This window comes from Mastomys coucha, unplaced genomic scaffold (assembly GCF_008632895.1).
Source record: "Mastomys coucha isolate ucsf_1 unplaced genomic scaffold, UCSF_Mcou_1 pScaffold5, whole genome shotgun sequence".
Taxonomy (NCBI): Eukaryota; Metazoa; Chordata; class Mammalia; order Rodentia; family Muridae; genus Mastomys; species Mastomys coucha.
The window spans coordinates 52,795,423-52,821,230 of NW_022196911.1; the positions used below are offsets into that span (position 1 = coordinate 52,795,423).

The 25,808-nt window shown below is 50.3% G+C and overlaps 1 protein-coding gene across 2 annotated transcripts in view; it reads left to right on the plus strand.

The window, feature by feature from the left end:
• The window catches only part of Galnt10 (polypeptide N-acetylgalactosaminyltransferase 10), a 154,257-nt gene that overhangs the window by 120,822 nt on the left and 7,627 nt on the right, over positions 1 to 25,808 (plus strand). For both annotated transcript variants that reach the window (XM_031354473.1, XM_031354474.1), the window contains exons 5-8: positions 8,528 to 8,713; positions 12,570 to 12,753; positions 14,500 to 14,617; positions 21,751 to 21,858. In XM_031354473.1, the coding sequence (XP_031210333.1) occupies positions 8,528 to 8,713; positions 12,570 to 12,753; positions 14,500 to 14,617; positions 21,751 to 21,858 (596 nt within the window). The remainder of the gene's footprint in view (positions 1 to 8,527; positions 8,714 to 12,569; positions 12,754 to 14,499; positions 14,618 to 21,750; positions 21,859 to 25,808) is intronic.

Sequence of the window (25,808 nt, forward strand, 5' to 3'; positions counted from 1 at the left end):
CCAGGCGACAATGCGGAGGCAGGAGACTGACTTTCCTTGAAGTTTACGCCTCAGATACCGCCTTCACGGAAAGTGTGCGTGGCAATATGGAAACCTTTGACAAGTGGTCGTCTTAAGCTGGTTGGGTGAATTTATAAATTTTAAGACCTTGAAAAGCAACATGTGAACCAGCTGCTACATAAAGAGGCATGGAGCCATAATTAAAAGGGGATCCAGCCAGATGTTCTGCTGGCCTTTAACAAAGAGCTTCTGCTCAATTCCCACACATCTGTGGTGGGCTTGATGTTTCCCAGCCTCCAAGACAAAAGGCCTGCAGATATAAAGCGTTTCCCCATCCACGTACTCTCCAGGCAGTCTCTGTGGTGGAAGGAAAACTCCAGCATTCCCTTTAGAGCCTTTGGAGAAGGAAGAAATTGTCATTTTGGAGACCTTGAGTCTGTAGGAAGTATGTCGAGGAATGACTTGCTGAGGTAAGCAGGTGGGGACAGCCCTAACTAGGTAGGACAGTGCACACCTATGTGTTCTCAAAAGCATGCTCATCCTGGCAACTAGGGGGGTTGCAAGAAGCACTGGCCCCATGGTAATAGCTGATGCAGAAGACCACTCCCTCAGGATCAATGTACTGTCTTATCACTGAAGATTTTGGAATGTGCTCTAAGCTGAAGTTCTCTATAGAGTAGCAATGGACCCATTGGGGGATCAGGGAAGCAGTTTGCAGGGTCTTCAAACCCAGCCGGTTAACAGAGCAGGAACACAGAGGAGACATGGAGAGAGTACATACATTCCAATGTGTCAGTTTTGAGTGTCATTTCAGTGTCTGTGTATGCACACACATATATCTGTCTGGGCAAGTTTGTTAGGGTTCATGGGGTAAGGGGTAATGGGGGGGGGTCATGCATATACATGTGGAACCAGCGGTCAGCCTTGGGTGCCATTCCTCAGGCACCAGACACCCTGTTTTTTTGAGACAATGCCCCCTCCTTGGCCTAGAGCTCACCAATAAGGTTAGGCTGGCCAGCCAGTAAGCTTCAGGGATCCTCCTGTCTCTGTTTCCCCAGCTCCGGGATTACAAGTGCCTGCCACTACATTTGGCTTTCCTAAATAGATCTTGGGGATTGAACTCAGGTTCTTGTGCTTAGAAGGTATGCTTACAGACTGTGGTGGCTTGTGTATGCTCGGCCCAGGGAATGGCACTATTAGAAGGTGTGGCCTTGTTGGAGTAGGTGTGTCACTGTGGGTGTGGGCTTTAACACCCTTATCCTATCTGCCTGGAAGACAGTATTCTGCTAGCAACCTTCAGATGAAGATGTAGAACTCTCAGCTCCTCCTGCACCGTGCCTGCCTGGATGCTGCCATGCTCCCACCTTGATGATAATGGACTGAACCTCTGAACCTGCAAGCCAGCCCCAATTAAAAGTTGTCCTTATTAGAGTTGCCTTGGTCATGGTGTCTGTTCACAGCAATAAAACCCTAGGACAAACCTTTGTCAGCATCCCCTTCCCCAAGGACTCTCTAGATTAATCTTAACAGAGTTCTTCAGACACACCTTTGCTAAGCCACAGCTGCATCACCATTTTTAGCCATGCAAGCAAAGGCTAGGTTTACATTCCTGTGTGTCCTGCCTGCTGGTACATTTAAATTTTTATGAGCGGATGTGGGCTCTGGTCAGTTCAGAGCTCTATTGCCTCTCTCTCTGGAATCCCCCAGTATCTTCCCCAATGGTGGGTCACTTACCTTTCCTACAGTGCAAACGATGCTTCCTTGTTGTGTTGTCAGAGCAAATGAAAGCCCAGGCCATCCTGGGGCTTGGAACTGGGCAGCTGACACCCATCAGGCAGGGTGGAGGAATGACCATCCACTCCCAGCTGGGCTGAACCTTCATTTCCCTGTGTGGAGCACTAGGGTGAAGTCTTGGAAATGAAGCGACACGTGCGTATAGCAGCCTACCACACAGGGCTTCCGTACACAGAAAGCATGTCGCCATAAAGGAGAGGGTCCACTATTCCTAAAAATATTTCCTTTCGTGAGAAACACCTTCTCCTCAAGAAAGGACTGCGTAGGATGCCTTCAACTGTTGGGGCCCTCCCCTTCCTCCAGAGGCATCACCGATTCCTCAGGGCACTCTGAAGTTGACAAGTAGACACTTCTGTCCCCGAAGATGAGCTACGACTTAGGACACAAGAAATGCGAGCCAAGCCAGGATGTCATGAGACCCAGAACATTCACAAGTACACAAAGGACAGCATCTACCACTATGGTGGCCACGGGTGGCCCGAGGACCAGCTGGACAGTGCTTGTTTTCCATCTCTGTGTCCAACCCAAAGCAAGGGACAGACGCTCCAGTACCCCCTCAGACAGGGTTTCTAGTTGGAAGCAACAGGCTTTGAAATCAGATATAGTCCACATGGGAATTGATTTTACAGCTCAGAGCACCAAAGGCTCCCAGAGGAACTTCTTAACAAGAGACAAGGGTGATGTCCTGTGGCCACTTCCCTTGTGGCATTGACAGGAAGCCATGGAGAATTCAGCAGTGACATGGGCACAAAGGATACCTGATGAGCAGAGAGTCCACACAGCCTGCCTCACTGAGCAGGGCTGAGGGGTGTGGAAGGTGAGTCACAGGGCACTGCCACCAGCTAATATGGCTGCCCACTTTGGTCACAGAGGTAGAAAAAGGTTTCTAGGGCTGGGGAAGGATTCAGTTGGTAGAGTGCTTCCCAGTCTACCCAATCAGTGAGCTCCAATTTTTGTTTGTTTGTTTGTTTGTTTGTTTGGTTGGTTGGTTGGTTGGTTGGTTGGTTGGTTGGTTTTTTCGAGACAGGGTTTCTCTGTGTAGCCCTGGCTATCCTGGAACTTACTCTGTAGGCCAGGCTGGCCTTAAACTCAGAAATCCACCTGCCTCTGCCTCCCAAGTGCTGGGTTTAAAGGCGTGCGCCACCACCGCCCGGCAATGAGCTCCAATTTTGCTGAGAGACTTTGTGTCAAAAATAAAGTGGAGAGTGAGAGAGGAAGATGCCCAGTTTCCACCTCTGGGCAGCTGCACACAAGAACAGTGTGTGTGTGTGTGTGTGTGACAGAGAGAGAGAGGGAGGGAGGGAGAGGAGAGGAGAGGCAGAGACAGAGAAAGATGACTCAGCCTACTGAGATGCCCATCACCATACCTGACAACCTGTGCACAATCACCAGGACCTGAATGGTGGAAGGAGAGAATCTGTACCCACCAAATTGCCCTTTGTTGCTCTTCACTTGCACCATAATATACTCTCCCGACCCTGGAGGACACATACACACACGCACACACAAGTAAATGTAAAAAAACAAATTAATAGGCAAAAACCAGGGCTTGGCAGATGACTCTATGGGTAAAGGCCCTTACCACAAAGCCTGACAACCTGAGTTTGGCTCCTGGGACCCTCATTGAGGAAGTACAGACTCGCATAGGTTGTTCTTTGATCTCCACAGTCATGTGCGCACCCACCCACACACACACACACACACACACACACACACACAACATAAACAAATAATTTAAAACATTAATGAAAAATTTAAAGAAAAGACGTTGGGGAAGGAGGGGAGGGAAGCAGCTGAGCCGTCTCTAGCAGCCACCCCACACCCACTCATGTGGTGGAGAGTGTTATCTTCGCTCAGCCAGCCCTCCATTCCCTCCTGCTGCCTGTCCTTGACAGCCACGGCTGGTAGCACATCAAGGTCTGCCTTCACCTTCCCCTGGCATTCTCCATATGACCAGCTTCTCTCTAACGGGCCACCAGCCAGAGGCTTCAAGCCCACCCTCACCCACTGTTAACTGTCCTGAACCGAGTCGGTCTGTCCAAACCGTGCTGTGGCCACAGGAACCGGGAGTTAGGATTTCGATCCATCACGTTAGGGGATGGAGTTCAAATCAGCAGCCCTTCGGACCTCTCAGCTCTCCCTGAGGCTCCTGTAGAATCCAAGAGCATGGGGCTAGCAAGATGGCTTAGCACGTAAAAGTGCCTGACAAAGTGTGTCCAGTCACTAGAACTCATGAGGAAGGAGAGAACCTTTCATACACACACCCGAGCTGACCTGTGCACTCTGTTCCATCACATGGTAGAGGACAGTGGAGATGGGTACCCGACTGTGGACCAGGGGGACAGGTGTAGGCAGTGAAAGGCATTTTATGACACTGGAAGAAATTCTGACCTGGGAGATAGTCCTGCCATGTTGATGTATTGTGTGAGTCTGAGTCATTAACTTCTCCAGCCCTCTCACATCGTCCGTAATGGAGGGGCAGGGGGGTTGAGGGGGAGAATGACAAAAGTGTTAGTAGGCATCAGGTGAGAGGTGAGGTCAATCTCTATAGACCTGGTGTTCTAATTTGTAGCTGTTTGTTGAGTAAATTATGTCTCTGCTCTGAGCCTTAGTATCTTCTGTAAACAGGACCACTAGATACTAGGTATCTGAGGTAATGCATGTAAAGCAGGGAGACCTGTGTGTGAGCCCAGCTCAGCAGGTGTCCCTTGTCATTGTCACCATGGTGACCATCGTCCTCATTTGCAGTTCCTTTTAGTTCCAAATCCTGAGCCCTTCTCAGATGTCCCCGCTCTCGCAAGGAGACTAGCAAAACAAGGCAGCCCTGCTTTGAGTAAATACACCTTCTCATACAGACAGGAGGCGGTAATTGCCCCTAAATAATCGCTCCAACTTTCCCACTGGCTGTCGAAAGGCCCTAATTGGCCCATCAGTAATGCGTTCAGCCATCTGCATTAGGGTGATTTAGCGATGGGGCCCTGTGCACGTGAGGCTCTCAATGATTACACAGGCAGAGGTGATATTTCTCCCTCCGTGGGAGCACTGGCGTGCGGCACAGAAGAGAATCTCACTCCCGAGTTAACGACCCACTGGTTGAATGCAGCCCCAGACCAGCAGTGGGCGGAGCCTTGCTGGGGATTTCCTCTTTCCTGTTCCAGAGGAACAACCTCTCACCCAAGCTTGGCCACGCCTCTTGCTGTGGGGGTTGCACTGCCTGAGAGGAAACGAAACCAAGGCTCCCTCTGTGTGATCGTAGCCCCTCCTCCGTTTAGTTTTCAGGTGCTCCACCTTCGTGATATAAGGCAACACAACCTGATGTTCTCTTCGTCCTGATGAGGTTTGGGAATCTTAAGTCCATGTGGCCCACAGCCCCGCTTAGAGCTGTTGTCAGCCGTACCTGGGGTGGCCTCTGTGGCTCCACAGCATCCCAACAGGGGAAGACGCCTCTTACCACACTCATTTCTCCTCCACATCAAGGAGAAGGCCCCAGCTAGCTTTCCAGATCACCCCTTCTGACAGACCTGACCTCTAGTTCACAGCTTAGAAAAGCAAAAATTAAAACAAAAAAAATTATGGCTTGACTCTATTTTTATTTGTTATTGGGTTTTTGTTTGTTTGTTTGTTTGTTGTTATAAATGGTCCCAATTGTACATTCGTGGGGCTTATATAAAGGTATTTTTAAAAACAAGTATGGGGTGTGATTTGCTCAGTGGATAAAAATGCTTACTGTGCAAGATTGAGGACCAAAGTTCAAATTCCCAGCACTTCTGTAAAAAGCGAAACATGGTTGTGTATATCTGTAACCCTAGCTTTGGGGTACAAAGGCAGGTAGATGTTTATGTCCTATATTTGTAACTTTAGTTTTTCAAAGCTTACTTTTAATGACTATTAAAAGTAATAGTCTATTCTTAAATGCTTTAACCTCCCTTCTAGTCCACCACCCACCAGAGGTAGTGGGAAAGAAAGGATATGGGGGAAATGGACCTGTTTAGAAAGGTTCTTTGGAGAAAATCCCATCTACATTATCAGCAGTTCAGTTCACAGGTCCGCGACAGCAGCTCAATCCACCCACAAACACTTCCCAGGTACACCAGCAGTCTAGTTCAGTAGTCAGGGTAGCAAACACAAAATCAGCAGCAGTGGAACAACCCAGCAGAGACAACCAGGCCTCTGTCGATTTGGCATAAGTCGGCAGAAGCAATTATACCACCAGGACCACCAGGACCACCAGGAGAAGTCCCAACTGTGCCTCTCTCAGCGAAATGAAGATCAGCAGAGTCGAGACCAACAAGCCTTGCATAGCAAAACTCTATAAGCAAGCCTGGTTCAGCTTGCATCACTGTTCACTGAGTCCTATTTATACTCCCTCCAAACATCACGTGTCCTCCATGTGTCTCGTGTCATACATCCAATCAGCCTGAGTCCTCGGAGTCCCGACAAATACAACTCAACTATGCACTGTAAGGTGGACCAATGCACGTTGTTAGCAAAGAATCCTTCATCACACGTCGTCCTTTCACATGTTTGCTTTAGCAGAACATCCTTTCACCTGTGTCTGCTTCAGCGAGATGTTCCTTTCCGTATTTGCCTCAGCAAAACACCACCCAATACAACTGACTTTCCAAAGAACCCTTAAGTTTCCACTTCAGTATTGTTCGGTATGTATGTATACATGCATGCCTGCATTGTGTATGCACACGTAGGAAGCACAAGCGTGCCATACCACGTGTGTGAAAGTTAGAGGTCAACTTGTGGGAATCTTTTTTTTCCCTTCTTCCACATGGTCCCAGGAATCAAACTCAAGTTGTCAGACTTTGTGGCAATCACCTTTACCCGCTGAGCCACCTCTGGGGGCCCTCATGCTGTTTTAATTAATACAAGTGTACACTAAGTTCAGTCAATGAAGAGATCAAGAAACATGACTCTCCCAACATTTTCTTTTCTAAAAACACCTGCACTATTCTGAGTCCTTCATGGCCATATAAATTTTAATAGTGGTCTGTTGACTGTTGCTTCTACAAAGAAGACACAGTGATGCCAGCAGCTTTAATTCTGTGTCACTAGGAACCACTGTCATCTTCACCCCTGATCCCTGAGGAGCACGGGATGTCATCCGTCTGTCTTAGCATTTTATGTTTTCCAACCATGTTTTGTGTTTTGTTTTGTTTTTTTGAGACAGAGTTTTTCTGTGTATCCCTGGCTGTCCTGGAACTTACTCTGGAGACCAGGCTGGCCTCAAATTCTCAGAAATCCGGCTGCCTCCCAAATGCTGAGATTAGTGTTTGCCCCAAAACTAACAAGCATCAAGGGAGACCAACAGAAAGGCTGGGATGTGTTTTTAATTTTATATGTTAGCCAAAATGTGCATATATGCACTGTTGCGTGCAGTGCCCTTGGAAGCCAGAAGAGGGCACCAGTTCCCCTGGAACCAGTAGAGTCTTAATGTGGGTGCCATTAATCAGGGACCTCTGCCAGAGCCACCAGTGTTCTTAACCATGGAGCCATCTCTCCCACTTTGTCACATTCTTTAGAGTATTATTTTGTGTCTCCAGCCATACCACCTAGAACCCACCCAGTCTTGTCCGATCTTAGAAGTTAAGCAGAGTCAGGCATGGTTAGTACTTCATTTGGAGACTGCCAGGGAATATCAGGTGCTGTAGGCTTTTACAAAATGAACTATCTCATGTGTGCATGAGAGGAAGAAAAGGCATTGTGGGTATGCAGCAGGGCAAGAGTGGAAGTCAGAGGACAACCTGAGGGAGGGAGTTTCCCTCTCCCACGTGTGTCCCAGGAATTGAATTCCGGTCATGAGACTTGATAGGAAGAGCCTTTACCCGATGAGTCTCACGGACCTGAAAGAAAGTCTCCAATACTTATTCAGGACAGCTTTTCCAGGCGTAGGGCAGAAATCCAGCCCAGGGTAGAGTAAACAAACAAGAAAAGCTATTGTATGTAATAGAAACTGTCTGCTGCAGGTTGAGGGGGATGGCGCTCTCTCTGTTTCTGTCTCTGTCTCTGTCTCTCTCTCTCTTTCTCTCTCTCTCTCTTCCTTTCTCTCCCTCTCCCTCTCCGTCCTTCCCTCCCTCTCCCCCTCTTTCTGTAGTGCCACTCACATCTCAGGAAACTCCCTCGAAGGCACATCTAGATCTGTGTCTCCTAGGTGATTTTGAATCTAACCTGCACACCCTCTATCTTGGCTGCATGTTGCCTGCAGCCTCAGTAGTTCCCTACCCCCACCCTCCTCTCCTCACTTTATTTTTCTGCTCAGGACTTATGCTAAAGCACCTTCCCAGGTTGCACAGCCATCCCTGAGCCCGTCAGTGTGACCAAGAGATAGAGTACAGTGATTGGCTAGGCCTGAGACACACGCTTCTCCCACTTACTCCAGGGGAAGGATGTCAGTTGGATGGAAGTAAGAGAAGACAGTCAAGCCTCCTCTTCGGAAACAACAGTCTTTCTATCAGGAAATGAGGGAACCGACTCTAGACAGGCATAAGCGGCTGCCTGGATCCCCACCCAGGCATGTGAAGTCTTTGAGTTCCAGCCCTGGTACTGGAGCCTGGACCTCTGTGGGCCTCAGTTTCCCTGCTTGTAGATGTTGGCCCCTGCCCTCCTTGGCTCTGTCTGAGGCCCATGAGACAATGAACTGGAAATCAGTGGCCAAACTGTGGGTCACAGAGCAGTTCCCACAAAGCCACTCTGACCTACATCTCCCCCTTATGTCTCCTCACAGAGCACCTGAAGAAGCCACTGGAGGACTACATGGCCCTTTTCCCCAGCGTGAGGATTCTCCGGACCAAGAAACGGGAAGGCCTGATAAGGACCCGAATGCTGGGAGCTTCAGCCGCCACTGGGGACGTCATCACGTTCTTAGATTCACACTGTGAAGCCAACGTCAACTGGCTCCCCCCTTTGCTTGGTAAGGAGTGGGGTAACCTAGAGTGGGTGGGTAGCCTTCCACTCCAAGGTGACACTAAGACCTTCTGCTTGCCTGGCAGTACCCAGCAGAGCTCCAGGCTCCAGATGGGGCTCAGAAGTTCAGGTCTGTCCTCTTGTTTCATAGAGTAGGAAAGTGTCAAGCTTCAGTGACCAGACAGACTTCTCTCAGATTGCCCTAAGTCTGTTGGAGAGCAAACCAAAGCTTTCTACTATTGAGAGTCATATTATGGGACCTGGGGACATACATAGCTCAGATGGTAGAGCACTTGCCTAGCATGCATGAGTCTCTGGGTTCTATCCCCGATGTTGCACTGCATAAATCAGGAATGATGACACACACCCCAGCATTTGGGAGGTGGAGGCAGAGGGATTAGAAGTTCAAAGTCATCCTCAACTAAGGCCACACTGGGATTCATGAGACACTCTCTTTTTTATTTTTGGTTTTTCGAGACAGGGTTTCTCTGTATAGCTATAGCTATCCTGGAACTCACTCTGTAGACCAGGCTGGCCTCGAACTCAGAAATCCACCTGCCTCTGCCTCCCAAGTGCTGGGATTAAAGGCGTGCGCCACCACCGCCCAGCCATGAGACACTCTCTTAAACAAAATAACCAAATTGTGGTGGCTTTGAGGGAGGTGTCTTTATACTAAAATAGAAATAGTTACTGCTTAGCACCAATACTGTGAGCAAGACTGGTTACAATGAAGATCACCAGGCCTCACAAGGGTGCACAGTATTGAACTGGTCTTTTTTTTTTCTGTAGCAGAAGAAACTGAAGTCGAGATGCTCAGTGGCTTGCTTGTCCCCTCAGGCCATTGGTGTCAAAGTCACCATATGTCAAGCACCACAGTCTGTTGTTTTCCACTACTCCACACTGCTTCCAGGGTTCCTTTCCTCTCAGACGCCCAGGAGGGAGGCAGAAACCATCCATTGAAGCCTGAGGGTAGAGCGTGGGCATGAGAGACTTGGAGTGGAAGGAAACCAGGTCAGGACATGAGGAGATCCATCCAGGGGAGGCAGTAAGCAGATGTCTCCAGGCAGACAGCTAAGATGGGTGTTCTGTCAGGACTGGGAGACATGGCAGGGCAGGGCCAGGGCAAGCTGTGAGGTTACCACCCTCAAGAGAAAAGTGAACTCCACCCCAGAGGTCAATGGTCAGACGAGCATGACAATTGAACAGCAGCATGATGCCCCATGATGCCAGTCATGACCCAGTCAGACCCTCCATCCCAGACATGCAGATTATGGAGCCTCACTACTTATATTTGCAGGCAGCTCCCAAGTGTGTCACGCTCCAGCAACCGTGGCAGTAAATGCCACCGTGCAGATGAGAACCAACAGCCAGCAACACACAGTCCCACAGGATAACCCAGCTGGGTTTTCTTCCTGACCACATCACTAAGAACTTACTGGATTATGTGCTTCTAACAATCATACCCAGGGATCTCACTGGGCTGAAAGGAAGACCAGAGTTTCTGGTATTTAACTGAACCAAGCAGTGGCCTACATCTACCTCTCATTACCAGAGGAGAGAGAGAGAACGTGAAGCCTCAGCCTCAGCCTCAACCTCAGCCGCCAGCACATTTGCGAAAGGAGCAGCCGTGCAGAGGGTCCTTTCGTGAGAACGAGGCAGTGGACCACTGAGTTGAGCTTGTCTGAACAGCCCTTAACTCTGTTTCTATGGAAATGCATGAGGGCTATTTTCATCCTCCAAAAAGAGAGCATCCCCTCTCCCTCTTCTTTTCTCCCCTCTAGTAGAAGCACAAGGACTTCCACAGAGATCCCAGCGTGGCTTTTGTCTGTGAATCCATTAACACCTCCAGGCGTGGCTGGCTCTGCCCTCATTAATGATCAGACTTTATGGAGCCTGAGGACTCTGCCTGGTGAGAAAGCTACTCTGAGTCGGCTCCTTTTTCTTCATTATTGTAGTCCTCAAGGCTTTGAGAGTCCCTCCGAGGTTAGGCTACATTTGTACTTGGATTCGATTTACACAGTCCAGCAGGCAGTCTTACCTGCATTTTTCATGTGACAAAGAGGACACAGGTACTCACTATGGCTGCTGCGAGTGTCCCGCAGTCATGGTCATAGAAAATGGGGAATACCGCCATCTCAGTCCTCGGAGACCCACAATGAAAGCAAAACTCTGAGGCATCAGCCAGTCATGTCCACAGCTGTACTATGAAAGGGTGACATTGGGTTGTGAACTTGGGCATTCACTTCCCAAACAAGTACAGTGACACAGGCCACTGCCATCTAGCGGGGCTGTCAGCCATCACTGGTGCCGATCAGCTATGGGAATGAAATGACCACAGAAGTCTTGAATAATCAGGATAGGAACCTCTCTCTAGATCTTTCCCTCAAGGTCCTTAATAATCATGAAGACACGCCCACACTAGGGAGTCTGTCCCCAGGCAGATGGAAGCCATGTACCAGGAATCCTGACTCAGTGGGTGAAGAGAACAGTGGAGCGGTAAAGCCAATCCCAAGTGCATCCAGCACTAGTCGCGCTACTGTCCATCTGGAGATACATAGTGCAAGAGGCATTTCTGTAACTCTGTGTATGCATATGAATCTGTGTGTGTGTGTGCGCGCGCGCGCGCACGCACGCACACTTGCGTGTGTTATGACTAGTACATGCTAAACAAATGCTCTACCACTAAGCTACGTCTACAGCCTCTGCAACTATTTAAATCATGTGTCACAGTTAGAAATGCAGTGGCCATCTCAATCTAGTACACAGCTGTGTGCACAGTAGGACTAAGCCATGCTTCCTGACATTTTGTCTGAAACAGAATCTGCTGTCTCGTGAATTAGGGTTAATGGTCACTGTTCTCCAGACTTGCATGCATGCATATATGTGTACACACACACACACACACAATTTCACCACTCACCTACCCACCTGTAGGTCATGCCTTCAGATTAAAAAAAAAAAAAAAAAAACAGGCACAAATGCTGTTTTGTGTAAAAATTCTGTATGGCTTGATGTCTAGCCCTTGTCTAGCCCTCCAGGGCCCACATTGCAAATCTTGAACATGACCCCTGATCCTTAACCCTGAGCAGCAGGCTCCGCAGCACAGCCCATCTGCCCGTTGGGGCAGATCATTGACCCCACAGTGGTCCTCCTGAAGCACTCAGAGCTCCCCATGGGAACGACATAGAGGGGCTCAGATCAGCACTGGGGTCCTTGTGGTAGATTGGGCACAGTGACTCTCAGGCTTGAAAGAGACCACAACATGAACTGGGTCGAGGCCCTGTTTGCTGTTTTGAACCATGCAGCCTATAGCATTCCACGGGTGGCACACTCTGCCTCGTACCTTCCAGCATGAGAACCCAGGACTACCAAGCCGTGTCTGCTCCTTCTTGCACAGTTTGGCTGTTTAAAATCTCAAGCCGAATTCTCTTACTGATGATCACAGCTAGGGGTGCCTATGAGCAGTTCGCGACAGACAGACACACTAGGGAACTAACTACCTGGCTGCTTTTGGCCGTGAATCACTATCAGGATTTGCCAATAAGGACCATGGCAAAGGCCAGATCAGGGATCCTCATAAAAGAAAATATGTGTCTGCCCATGGAAGAGCCATACATTCATAGCCTGTGAGTTGACATTCTCAAATCTAAGCCTTTTAACAACCTCAGAGACAGACCCTCCCACCCCACTATACAGAAAAGACCCTGGGGCTTAGAGATGTTGTCTAAAGAACTGCTTCCTACAGTGGTGGATCTGGAAGGAAGCCATGGTCATCCTGGGGATTGTTCAGAGAAAGTGCCCGACAGAGCAGGAACAGCCTTGGCTGCTCTCCCTACTAATGAGTATCTTCTCTACCACCTCAGACCGCATCGCTCGGAACCGAAAGACCATCGTGTGCCCAATGATCGACGTCATCGACCACGATGACTTCCGGTATGAGACTCAGGCTGGGGACGCCATGCGGGGTGCCTTCGACTGGGAAATGTATTACAAACGGATCCCAATCCCTCCAGAGCTGCAGAAGGCTGATCCCAGTGACCCATTTGAGTAAGTACAACTGATTTGGACTAATATTAATGGTGACCAGGGCCCCTACCAACACACTGGGGGTCTTCACTTATCCTCTGTCTGGTACAGGGGTTCCAGAGTGCCGAGTCCACTCAGCACCCATTATCTAACCCAGCACCAATTATCTAACAGCTAAAAGTATCTAGTTCTCTGACATCCCTTTCTTCATCCCAAGTCTTAGATGTCCCACACATATAGCACTTGTCTTGCCAACCAGCCATGTTCTAAGTACAGCAGCTGTCCTAGATCACCCAGGGTAAATGTGACCTCAGGTGACACAACAGAAGTTGAACGAGGCGTTCCCATCCCACTGACCCCTCCAGCAGTTCATTCCTAGGAGATCAGGGTGTAGTGTCAGCAATATGGACCTTGCGGCTTAGAGACAGGGTCAGAAGTCAGCTGTGAGTGGCCAGGATCTTCCCTGGGAGTGAGCCCTGCCCCCTTTGAAGGCTGAGGTGAGAGCACCTAGGTACTTGGAGGATAACCTGTGATGTGTCACACCCTCAGTAATGTCCCAGGGATCCCCTGCCCCCTGAAGTATGAAGGTCTCACCCTGCCACAAGCAAGGCTTAGGAGGCCCATAGCTAGGTGCGGCCTTGTCCCATCAGTCTCTCCCATGAGTCCTGGAGCCAAGCAGGGACATGAAGGCTACCTCCAAGTATGCTGGTTTGAAAGTTTGGATTTTCAACAGACTGGGGCACAGCCATCCATCCCGATACCATTTCACATGGCAGGCGTTAGGCAGCTTCCACTCCGTGCTGCCCCGTGTGAGGCACCATGGTTTCCTCTGAATCCCATCATGTCAGACCCTGACTCTCCTATACCCTGGCCACCCCTCTGTGCCTCACGTCAGTGCCTTGCTGGTGCAGTTCCCACCTCCCCTGCGGCATTTTCCCTCAAGAAACCTCTTAAACATGTTTTCCTCTGAGCATCCTTCCTGACTCCCTAGCTGTGCCTCCTTTCTCACCCTCGGGGCTGGAAAAAGACACAGTCTTTGCCTTCTGTAGTGCTCTCATCTGTACTTCCCATAGGCCTTTACAATTTATTCTCCATCTGTCTCCTGGATCCCTCTGTGCCAAGGTGACTTTACCACACAGTTGTCTCCTAAAGGACAGTGGTTTGTCTTCTGACCCTTTCAGCACCTACTTCATGAATGGCATTCAGGGATAAATGAATGAATGAATGAATGAATGATGAAGTTCATCCTTCATCCCAGAGTAATTGGAAGGGTTGAGCTAGTCCATAGACAGCACAACCGAGCAAGCATCTGCTGACTCAGTGAGAGAATCCTCAAAGGACCCAGGTGCTTGGGTTCTGGCCCAGAGGCTGCTCCCATAGGCCTGGTGAGGGCCCAGTAGAGCTGTATTATTTATCAGTCTCTCTAGAAGGTTCTGCAGCACATACACACTGAAGACAACAGTTCAGACCCTGTAACTAATGGGAAGGCTAGAGACATGTCCGAGATGAGGCCTGTGGGGCGGAGTTGCTGTTGCAGATTTCACTTCACAAATAATCTCAGGTGTTAATCACGTCAAGGGACTGGGGATCCATTAAGTTAAAATGCAGTGGTTTATGAGAGGAAGTGGCATGCAAGAAGGCCAGGTCCCTACCCATGAGGCCTTGGAGTCCCCAGCAGACAAGCTCAGTTTCTGGGGACACCAGGGGAACAACTGGGAAGCAGGGCTTCTGACTACACATCCTCACACCATGCTCCTTCTCCAACAGGTCTCCCGTGATGGCTGGAGGGCTGTTCGCTGTGGACCGGAAGTGGTTCTGGGAGTTGGGTGGATACGACCCTGGCTTGGAGATCTGGGGAGGGGAGCAGTATGAGATCTCCTTCAAGGTGAGTCTCTTCTCCCATGTGTAGTTGCTGCCATCTCTCTGCTTCTGTAGTTGAGAAGTCAGGAGCTGGCTAGCCACTCTCTGTGGTAGGGGCAGTGAGAGGGTAAGAGGCCCTTTAAGCTGCCCGGTCTTGGCCATTGATACGGCCAGCATTTGCTTCCTCTCAGCATGGCAAGGCTGTGCCAGAGCCTCCCACCAGCATTGGGAAGATGAAGACAGACAAACCCAGGCCTCCGGCCATGAGGCCTCACAGATGCCCAGCCTGACCCGCTTGGTTACCTTTTCAAGTCCTCCCTCTTGTGCATGTTACAGCAGGAATTGGCACGGACCACAAGGTGGAAGCTCCTGTGGAGGGGTTGGAAAGATCTCAATCCAGGTTCTAATCCTGCCAGTTAGGAGAGCTTTGACTTTGAGCAGTTCTGATCACTTGTCCAAGCTTTGCTTCCACAGCTGAATGGAGACCCGTACCCCCACCCCACCCCACCCCTAGCCAGCCCCCACCCTCTACACACATACATAGCCCAGGATCCAGGAAGGTTGACTCAGATGACTAGAAAGTGCTTAGCACAGAGCCTGGACCACAGCCAGAGAGACTAGTGGCCAATAGACATTGCTAAAGATGATATGAATCAATATTTACTATCGCCTCAGGATCGGCCTGGAGCCAACAAGCTGCCCGACAGTGACTGTTGGAGGAGTTACTACTTAAGCAACGAGTTTACCACTAGTAATGTGTGCATCCTACTCTGTATTCATGGGGTTCTGTTCGGGCCCCAGGAGAAGAAGGCTCAGCCTCTGTGAGGGAAAGAATAGCTTGTCCTATACTCTTGAGGTCCATGAGGACCAGTATCAAAGACAGGTGAGATGGCTTAGGGGTTAGGACACCCACGGCCAAGCCTAACAACCTGAGTTCCACCCCGCAGAACCCACATAGTGGAAGTTAAGAACCATTTCCCCGTCTTCTATATGTATGCCATGTGTATACCCGTATGCACATGTATGCGTGCACACACATACGCACGATAAAAGAACCAGCATTCAACGTGAGCAGCCCCTGGGTGACAAGTTCCCAACCCATGAGGGACAACCAGCACCATTACTGGGTTGAACATCAAGCTTCAACGCAGCAGTCTGATGTCAAGCACCGTGATGAAGGACCTCAGGGCTGGACCCAGGTGGCCCATGTCAGGTCCTAGCGGCGCCACTTCCAGCAGCAGCTGTGTGGTCTTGGACCAGGATGTTTCCCCTCACTGAGCCTTAATTTCAGCTTCCATAAAGTGAGGTTAGTGGTTATGTGATTCGCAATGTCGTTGAGGATTAATGAGACCATGCTTGCTAGAGGCTATTTAATAAGAGCTCTAAAAAACATTATCATTATCAAGTTATCAAGATGTCGGGATCATCTACAGGACCAGCTGCGCACGCAGTTCAGACCTTAGGAATACAAACAGCTCCCTAGAGCCCTGCGCAAACATTTCTCCGGTGTGACAGAGGATAGTCTGTGTCTCCTCCCAAGTCTTTGATGCTTTCCCCTTTGAGAGACCAGCCTCCCAATTACAACTAATGTTGGTATCAAGGGATAATGCCCAGAGTATTTAGCAAAAGATTCAGCACCAACCAACTGGGACAGGCGCTCTGTAACTGCGCAACTCCAACCCTGATAGAGTGACCAGGATGCCACAGCAGCCCTTCCCACGAGACGGACCTGTGAGGGTGATGCCTGTATTACACCCACCTCACGGGAGCAAATAAGTTCAGACGACACAGTCTGCAGTGACTGGGACCAGGGCCTGACCCCAGGCTTGCCAGCTCCAAAGTCTACATAGTATAGTCTGTTGAGGGGAAAAAAAGCAATCAAGAGGGAAACTAGCCTAAGAAAATCGGCTGCGCCCACTGGCCTTTGCTTCTCAGGTTTTTTAACCTCTTCCTGGGATCATTCCTATTTCACGTGGTGATTTTTGGGGGCTCTCAGTGAACTGAATGAGTTACAGTCTGAGTCAGAAGTAGCGAATAAGAGACAGGAGATTTGGCTTAGTGGATAAGAGCACCTACTGCTCTTGCAGAGGACCTGAGTTCAAATCCCAGCACCCACATCGGGCAGCTTACAATTCCCTCTAACTCCAGCTCCAAAGGATCAGATACCTCCTTGTAGCCTCTGTACCCACTCTGACATATACAAACACGCGTGCGTGCACACACACATGCATGTGCATACACACACACACACACACACACACACACACACACACACACGTATAATCTTTTTTCAAGGCAGAGTCTCTCTGTGTGGTCCTGGCTGTTCTGAAACTCACTCTGTAGACCAGGCTGGCCTCAAACTCATAGATCCACCTGCTTCTGCCTCCTGAGTGCTGGGATTAAAAGCATGCACCACCACTGCCTATCTTACATATTTTTAACTAAAATAAATATTTTTAAAGAAGAAAAAGAAATAGCCTATGAATCTCTCCCCCAGACGCCTTCGGCCCATTGGTCGGGGTCCCCTCAGTGGCTGTGCATCCTGAGGCTGCTCACTACGTAGACTGAGAAGTGACGATGGTCTACCATGGATGCAGATTTTGAGAGCTGTTGCACAGAGGCCTTGTCTGTTGGCTCAGTCTCCCCGGCCCGTGTAATCTAGCTCGGCAAAGGCTGCATCCCATCGGTGTAGTGAAGCCGCCAATCTATCCACCAGACACCACCCCATGACACAGTCTTCCAGGTTTGTCCCCAGAAATAGACCCATCTGAATAGCGAAGTATTGCTAGTTACTCAACTGCAGTAGATCCAGGATCTGTCTGTGTCTTACTCATTGCTACATCCCCAGCACCTGAAGGATTGCCTGGCAAGGACAGTGCTGCATGAAATCTATGGCTGGAAATGTGTGGCCAGCTGTGTCACCAGCCAGAGCCGCTTCCCAGCCCCACAGTAACTCCTTCTCTAGAAGTTGCTGCTGTGGAGAACAGCAGACAGGGAGTTCACCAAGGGATCTCTAAGCCCACAGGGATTTCATTTTGTTCCGTATGTTTCAAAAACGCATCTAATAGCCGGGCAGTGGTGGAGCACACCTTTAATCCCAGCACTTGGGAGGCAGAGGCAGGCGGATTTCTGAGTTCGAGGCCAGCCTGGTCTACAGAGTGAGTTCCAGGACAGCCAGGGCTACACAGAGAAACCCTATCTCAAAAAACCAAAAAAAGAAAGAAAGAAAGAAAGAAAGAAAGAAAGAAAGAAAGAAAGAAAGAAAGATACATCTAATGTCCCTCGTCAGGCAGTCACAGCAGAATAAATGATGGGAGGTTTTGTTTTTTGCTTCTTGTTCTATTCCTCCACTCAGTTTATTTACAAAAGATTCGCTAATGAAGCCACACTGGAGAATGAGGAAGGATGCTGGCTCAAATTCCATCTGATCCAATTATGCTGGGCACTCTCTGGGGAAAACGAGCCAGAATAATGAGTGGACCTGGCCCCAGAGAGGGAGGCATTCCTCTCTCACTTTCTCTCCTGGCAAATGTCAGCCTATCTGTCCTGCCCAAGGCAGGCCTGTCTAGCTGCCATGCTGTCTCTTTGAACACAGGTAGGGCTCAGCTTCTCTCAAGGGCCTCTCCCTTTGCCAAGACCCCATTCTTCACAGTGACAGAAACAACAGTGGCCTGAGAAAAGCAAGTGCACTTCCAGAAATTATGATGGATCCATCTGTGCCGTTGGGCCCCACAGATTAATAATCCAAGCTCTGATTCCGGGCCAGGCCTGTTTCTCCTGACCAGAGAAGGGTAAAACCCATTCCAGGGCTAAAGACATAGCTCGATGGCAGAGGGTTTGCCCAGCAACTGTGAGTCACTGCCACAGAGTTGATAAACGATTACACCATTGTGTAATAAACTGTGCCACCATTGATGAATTGGTTGGATATGGTGGCACACACGTTATCCCAGCACTCGGGCTGAGACACGAAGGAGCTGATGGAGTCTAAGGCTGGCCTGCACCACACAATAGCAACCCCCTGCATTGGAAGAAGGGAGGGAGAGAGAGAGGGACGAAAGGAAGGAAAGAAGGATGAAAAGAAAAAGCAAGAGGCTGCAGATATAGCTCACCTGGTAGAGCAGTTGCCCAGCATGTGGGCTCAGAGTTTGATCCCCAGCATAAACTAGCTTGGCAGTGCAGTACCTATGATCCTGAGCACTAGATGGCAGAAGAGTCAGGAGTTCAAGATTAGCCTGATGGATTTCTGAGTTCGAGGCCAACCTGGTCTACAGAGTGAATTCCAGGACAGCCAGGGCTACACAGAGAAACCCTGTCTCGAAAAACCAAAAAAGAAAAAAAAAAGATTAGCCTGGGCTACATGAGACTTTGCCTCAAAATAAACCAGAAAAGTTGCAGTCTGAAATGTCTGGAAGTCACTGATCTCTTCTTTCTCCTGCAGAGATCTTTGTGTCAGAGTCTCCTGCTTGGTGCTTGGCCTCTCGTCAGTTCTAGAGGCAGGTTAAGACTGGGCTCTGTAGCTCAGCCCACCACCACCCCACCCACCCCATCCTGCTTCTCTTCTCTCTGTGCCCCCCCCTTGCTTCCCCTCTGACCCCATCATTCCCAGTATTCTTTTTTGTTTTTTCTCTGTGTAGCCCTGGCTGTCCTGGAACTCACTCTGTAGACCAGGCTGGCCTCGAACTCAGAAATCCGCCTGCCTCTGCCTCCCAAGTGCTGGGATTAAAGGCATGTGCCACCACCGCCCGGCTCATTCCCAGTATTCTTATAACAGTAACTCAGACCAAAACCAATGTAGTGTATGTAAAAGCCAGACATGAAGGGCTGACAGTTCCCCAGTCAGAACCCGCCCTCTCAGCCAGGTCCCGTCACTCAGCCTACCCGGCTCACTCTCCAGGGCTGTCTCCGGCAGCTCCCCAGCAGCCTATGGGAACCTGTGGGAAGCTTCTTGAATGTTCTTGACCTGATCGCTGCCAGTCTGTCCCTGGGCCAGCTGCAGTCCTGGCCCTCCTGGAGCCAAAAGGATGGTGTGCTGGGAAAGAACTTAACTGCAGCAGGCCTCAGTTTCCCTGTGTGAAGCTGCATTGGCTGTAAAAGGAAGCAAGGCCTGAAGGTGCAGTGTGACAAGCTAAGAGCAGATCTAGGGCTGGGGCTAGTGCTTGAGCCTACCATGGCTGCCACTGTCCAGTACAACTCAGGATGCCAACCTGAGTCTCTGGCTTTCTGTCCCAGAAAGGGGCAGCCCCCAGGTTTGGGATCCTACCCCTCAGGTTGAGACATGTTTGTCAGAAGACAGAAGTGATGGAGACCATGATAGTGAAGCTGTCTGCTTCACTTTATCCAAGGCTGCATCCAGAGAAGGATGTGCTGGGCCCTTCTATTTCAGACAGTGACTACTCTCCTGGCTAAGAAGAACATGAGACCCTTTCTCAAGACAAACAGAAAGACCTGAGACCTCAGCCCTCAAAACTGGGGAGTAAAGCTGGCTAGCCTGGTCACTGGCCCCAGGAGGAGTGAGTCGGACAGTCCTCTACACAGAGAAAGTGCTGACAGACACAGACTCCCGGGATGATCTCAGCTGAGACGCATCTGTGCACAGAATTATGTTTCATTTAAGAGGAAAGCGATGAAGGGAAGTGCAAGCCCTTCCGGGAGCCAAGAAGCCCCTTGTGGATACTGGAGCAGGGCCTGCAGGAAAGCAGGGAGCTAGCAGAGCTCAGAGTACAAGGAGTTCTCTAGACTGAGGGAAGAGCTGTGGAGAGAGAGACCAGGATGAGAGGTGGGAGAGGAGAGAGGGAAGACAACCACGGGGACCCCTCTCAGGCTGATGACCTATGCAAGGTGCATCATGGGTAGTCCAAGTGGACTCTCAGTAGTCAACAGCAGGTTTAGCCCAGAGGGAATTCCCGTTCTGAGTCAGCCACCTCCATCCAGGGCAGGAATCCATGGAGAGAATCCAGCCAGGTCCTGTGTGAGTTCAGGATATCCTGGGCTCTGGGAACACCTTGGCTGCCTCAAACCTTCCAGCCGAGCAAGGTCACCCTGGTTGCTTCAGGCTGGTGGCCAGTGTGGCCAGGGATACAGGAGCTGGAGGTCCCGGCAAAAGAGAAGGCTTTGGATTTCATTTGTGCCTTGCACAGTGGAAGGATTCTAAGCCAGCAGAGCTGGGGACAGCTTTAGCTAATGCACATGTCGCAGGAGATGGTCAAAACCAGGATAGGCGAGTTGTCTCCACCAGCTTGGAACCACCTCTCAGAAAGGCAGAGGGTAGCCTGGCATTGAGTAGGCATAACTGCCTGGCACCGCATACTTACCCGTCCATCCCCTGGAGGGGAGAGTGGCTGTGATGGGAGGCTGGCAGCTGATCGATATCTCCTGCTTTAAAAATAAAGTTCTTGGCTCGGCCTTGACATTAACCTAGCATCCAGAGCCTGTTATCTTGAGACCAGTGTTCTGTTCCGTTGATCAGCCTGGCTTTTCCTCTTCCCCACCGTCAGAATAGGACTGCGCTGCCCAGATAACGCCTCTGCTGACCGCCTTCTGGAACGTTCCCACCCTGGGAAATGGCACAAAGGACATCCTGCATTCATTCTGGCAGGAGGTAGAAAGACCCAAGACCCTTTGAGAGCCCCGAATGGATTAGGAGGTGAAGCCCAGCCCCCAGTGGGCCCTCAGCAAGGGTGCTGCACAGAACTGGAGTCATCCTGTGCCAGTCCCTCAATCCACAGGAGACGGACTGTGAAAACATGGTGGATGGTGTCCAGGAAGCAGCTGGGACCCTCCACACCCAAAGCCACGGTGGCCTCTACTCTGAACTGTATAGTATCTACCCAGGACCGCACCCACCACGTTCCATGAGCAGAGCCAACTTTATAAAATTGAATGATATGAAGACATCCTGTCTAGTCATACCCCAACGAGAGCCTGTGCCTTCCCTTCCCTCACACCCCACTGGGTGCCAGGCCTCCAATATCCATGGTCCAGCGACTATGCCTGCTCTGTCCGTGCACACTTGCCATTCTCTGCACCTTACAGTATTTTTCTGCGCCGTTGTGAATTCAGGACTTGTGAGGCCCATGCAGGCTGCGTGCTGGCATCTGAGGGTATGGGGACATTAGGATAGAGGTGTCACCTTTGTCCTCCCTTCTCCCCTTACAGGTGTGGATGTGTGGGGGCCGCATGGAGGACATCCCCTGCTCCAGAGTGGGCCACATCTACAGGAAGTATGTGCCCTACAAGGTCCCGGCTGGAGTCAGCCTGGCCCGGGTAAGGTGGTGGCTTTCCAGGGGTGTGGGGGTAACCTGTGGCAGCATGGAGACCTCCTGAATCCCCAGGCTGAGTGGTTGGTAGATGATTTCCAAGTGAAATCCAACCAAAAGGAACTTAGGTAAAGCCCTGCCTAGCCACTTGGAGGTTGTCTGACCGAGTCCTCTGAGGCTGGGTTTGGAGCTTTGATGAAACAAAGTCGATCCTGTCTGATACTTTCAGCACCAAAAGAAGACAGGAAACTGATGTGTTAGGTGGAGTGAACTGGTCACATCACAGGAGGGTTACATGTGGTGGAGCTAATAGAGGGAGGTAAAAAGCTCGACCAGGGGTAATTTAAAGAAGCATGTCAGGCAGGCATGGTGGTGTTCTTTTATGTTGAAAACCTTGGTGGGAGGCAGGAGGGAATAAATAAATAAACTACTGTCTCCCCCAAAACAAGTAAAACTGTGATTGACCTGAAAACCATATCAGGGATTGACATTGACTGCTGGGCTGGAGGGAGGGATGGCTCAGAGGTTAAGAGCACTGACTGCTCTTCCGAAGGTCCTCAGTTCAAATCCCAGCAACCACATGGTGGCTCACAACCACCCGTAATGAGATCTGACGCCCTCTTCTGGTGTGTCTGAAGACAGCTACAATGTACTTAAGTATAACAAATAAATCATTCTAAAAAAAAGAAAAGAAAAGAAATTGATGGCTGACTTCAACGGGTAATCATTAGCAAAAGATTTGGGGGTATGGGGTTCTTTTACTGGGAAAATAAATTTTATTGGAAATAAATAAAAGGAACCTCAAAACTAAGTGAAGCCTCTGAAAAGACATGCTGTTTGAGATACTAGAGAGGCCAGAGTGCGGCCACACACTCCAAAGATAACCTTGGGGGACCTTCTGGCCTGAGTTCCCAGTGGTGCCCCTTCAGAGAGCCATTAATCTTCCCAGCTTCAAATACTGCTGAGCCGGAATGTGGCCTAGAAGGCAGGGCAGCAGAGCCCTCTAGTGGTGAACGTCTCTAATGGCAGCCTCCAGGCCCGCTGCTCTGTGGACATCACCTTAACAGAGGAGCTGGGTTCCAGATGAGACCCACTGGGAGGTGGAGATCTTCCCAGCTGCCGTTGGCCTTCTCTGAGGAGTGCCCAACAGGAAAACAGAACCAGTCTTTTCATAAGCTAGAGACTGCTACTCTTGGAGGCTACCAGGAGCACAAGCAAGGACAGTGACCCCTGGGCAGGACCCCACTTCCCAGCTGCGTCCTTTCCCGAGCCAGAGATGACTACAGTGCCACCACATAAGCCTGCCTTCCAGCCAGGCACCCTGCAGAGTAGGGACACACTCCCTTTGCCTTGGTTCTATCTTCTGCTTCCTGGATGGAGCTCGGACCCGCTCAAGGCTGACAAGCACCTGCATCTGTGGCCTAAACGCCGTGATGTCCACACAGGTGTTGGTGGCCGCGTCCCTCTTTACAGCTGGGGCTGGACGGTGTGCTTCCATGTCTCACCTGAATCCCGTTCAGGTATTCAACATCTTTGGCCATCTGTCTTCAGTCAGATCCTGCGGTTGACGTGAGCTAGCCCGCGGGATACATCCCACCTCTTCCACCATACAGGCCAGCTGTCGCCTGGATGGCTGCACCCGAGGTGCTTGTGCCCCCTGCAACTGCAGCTCACTGCCATCCTTTAGTTCTGGGTCACATGCAACGAGTTTGCTCTCCCCAGCATTCCGGAATCTCAGGCAAAGGGAGTGGGGAGTTCAAAACCAACTCAGGCTTCACAATCAGGACCCTATCTCCAAAGACAAAAATAAGTCGGCTCACTGTTTTGGCAACGAAATTCACAGGCTTCTAGGACACTTGCCTCCTAAATGACATGTAGGACCCTGAGAGAGCCAGCACGTTCTCTTTTACTGACACATCTGCCTCCAGAATACACAGTGGGTCTTACTGCACAGGCCTGTCACTGTAACTGAAAGGTAATCCTGCAGCAGGTGGAGGGGCCTGGCCTTGACCGGCAGGCCAGTGGAAGAGGAGAGTCCCTGTGTTCTAGGTTGTTCCTGATGTGTAGGGTCTTGAGGCCTTCAACTTCCACCAGGCCCAGCATTTGCTGTGCAGGCACCCAGAGAAGCGAACTCTCTTTCCAGTGGGGTTGGTGGCAGCAAGGAAGCTTGGCTGTCTCTGGGATCTACCTTCCCAGACAAGGTCTCCCTGGTGTGACCATGCTTCCCTAAGCTCCAGAGGAGGCGACTTTCCGCTTGGCTCAAGAGCTAAGAACAGTTTTCACAGTTTTAAGCAATTGAAGAGGGAATCTGTGACACTTGAAAATCAAATGGCAGTTGACATCGTAAAGTTTTAATGGTGCCTGGCCCCGCTCCCTCATTTACATAGGCCCTGTCTGTTTTACAGCCGGGTGCCTGGAGACCATCTGGTCTCCAGAACTCAGATCCCCACCAGAAAACACTAAAACATTTGTCCAGCCCCTGCCACGCAGTCTGCTCCTAATGCAGACCTTCCCAGACAGGTATGACTGATTACACGTCAGACAGAGGAAAACTCAGATTAACCTCAAGACAGAAGTCAAGCCCACCCAATTACATGGCTGTCCTGAGGGCAGGGCAAAGCAGGTCCTAGCCATTGAAAGAAGCCTGGGTTTGAAGGAAGAGGTTTCCAAGCAGGGGCTTCCGCTGGACGCTATAGACTTGTGCTCTTAGTTCTGAAGGGAGTCTGCACAAAATCTTTTTTGTTTGTTTGTTTGTTTTTGTTGTTTTGTTTTTTTCCAAGACAGAGTTTCTCTGTGTAGCCCTGGCTGTCCTGGAACTCACTCTGTAGACCAGGCTGGCCTCGAACTCAGAAATCCACCTGCCTCTGCCTCTGCCTCCCAAGTGCTAGGATTAAAGGCATGCACCAGGAGGAGGAAGAGGAGAAAGAGGAAGAGGAGCCCATCCAGAGCAAAGGTAATAGCATTGAAGAGATTTTGGCTGACTCTGAGGATGAAGATGAGGAAGAAGAAAGGGGCCAGGACAAGGAGCAGTGGAAGCTGGCACAACAGAGGAGCCGGGCACGGCTGAAGGAAGGTGGTGGTGACGAGCCCCTCAACTTCCTGGATCCCAAGGTGGCCCATCGAGTCCTTGCCACCCAGCCTGGGCCTGGGCAGGGCAGGAAGAAGGACCATGGCTTCAAGTTGAGCGCTGATGGCTGGCTGATCATACAGAAGGAGGAAGATGGAGACAAGGTGGAGGAAGAAGATGGCACTAAAGGGGAAGATGAAGAGATGACCGATGTGATGGAAAAAGCCAGTGTCAGACGTAAAAAGAAGCTTAAGTGGCAGAGGGAGGATGAGGAAGATGAGCTGGAGATCCCTCCACAGCACCAAGCTGGAGGCTCTGGCATTCATCGCCCTGTGGCTAAGAAGGCTGCACCTGGAGCTGAATACGAGGCCAAGAAGGCAAAGGGTGATGTGAAGAAGAAGGGCCACATGGATCCCTATGCTTATGTACCACTTAACAGAACCAAGCTCAACCACAGGAAAAAGGTAAAGCTACAGGGACAGTTTAAAGGTCTGGTGAAAGCTGCCCAGCGGGGATCCCAGGTGGGACACAAACTCCGCAGGAAGGATCTTCGGCCCTGAGTTCTTTAGGGGAAGGGAGCTGTTCTTTGCTGTAGTCCAGGGCCCTTTTCTAGCCCCCGTGATGTTTAACACCAACTCCGGGTGTGAGCCTTGCTGAACCTGGACAGAGAATGACTCATTGGAAGCAGCACTCAGTTCCAAGAGAGATGCCCAGGATTAAACATTGTCAACGTCTAGGAGCAGAAACGTGACGTTGCTACCTCTGAGGAGGCCCTAAGTGGCGCTCTGCTTTATGTCCAACATGGCCATGAGAGCAGAGTGATGACCGTGGTCTGCGCGTGAAAGATCTGCTGTAACCAGGCGTAGAATAAATGTGCATGACCATAAAAA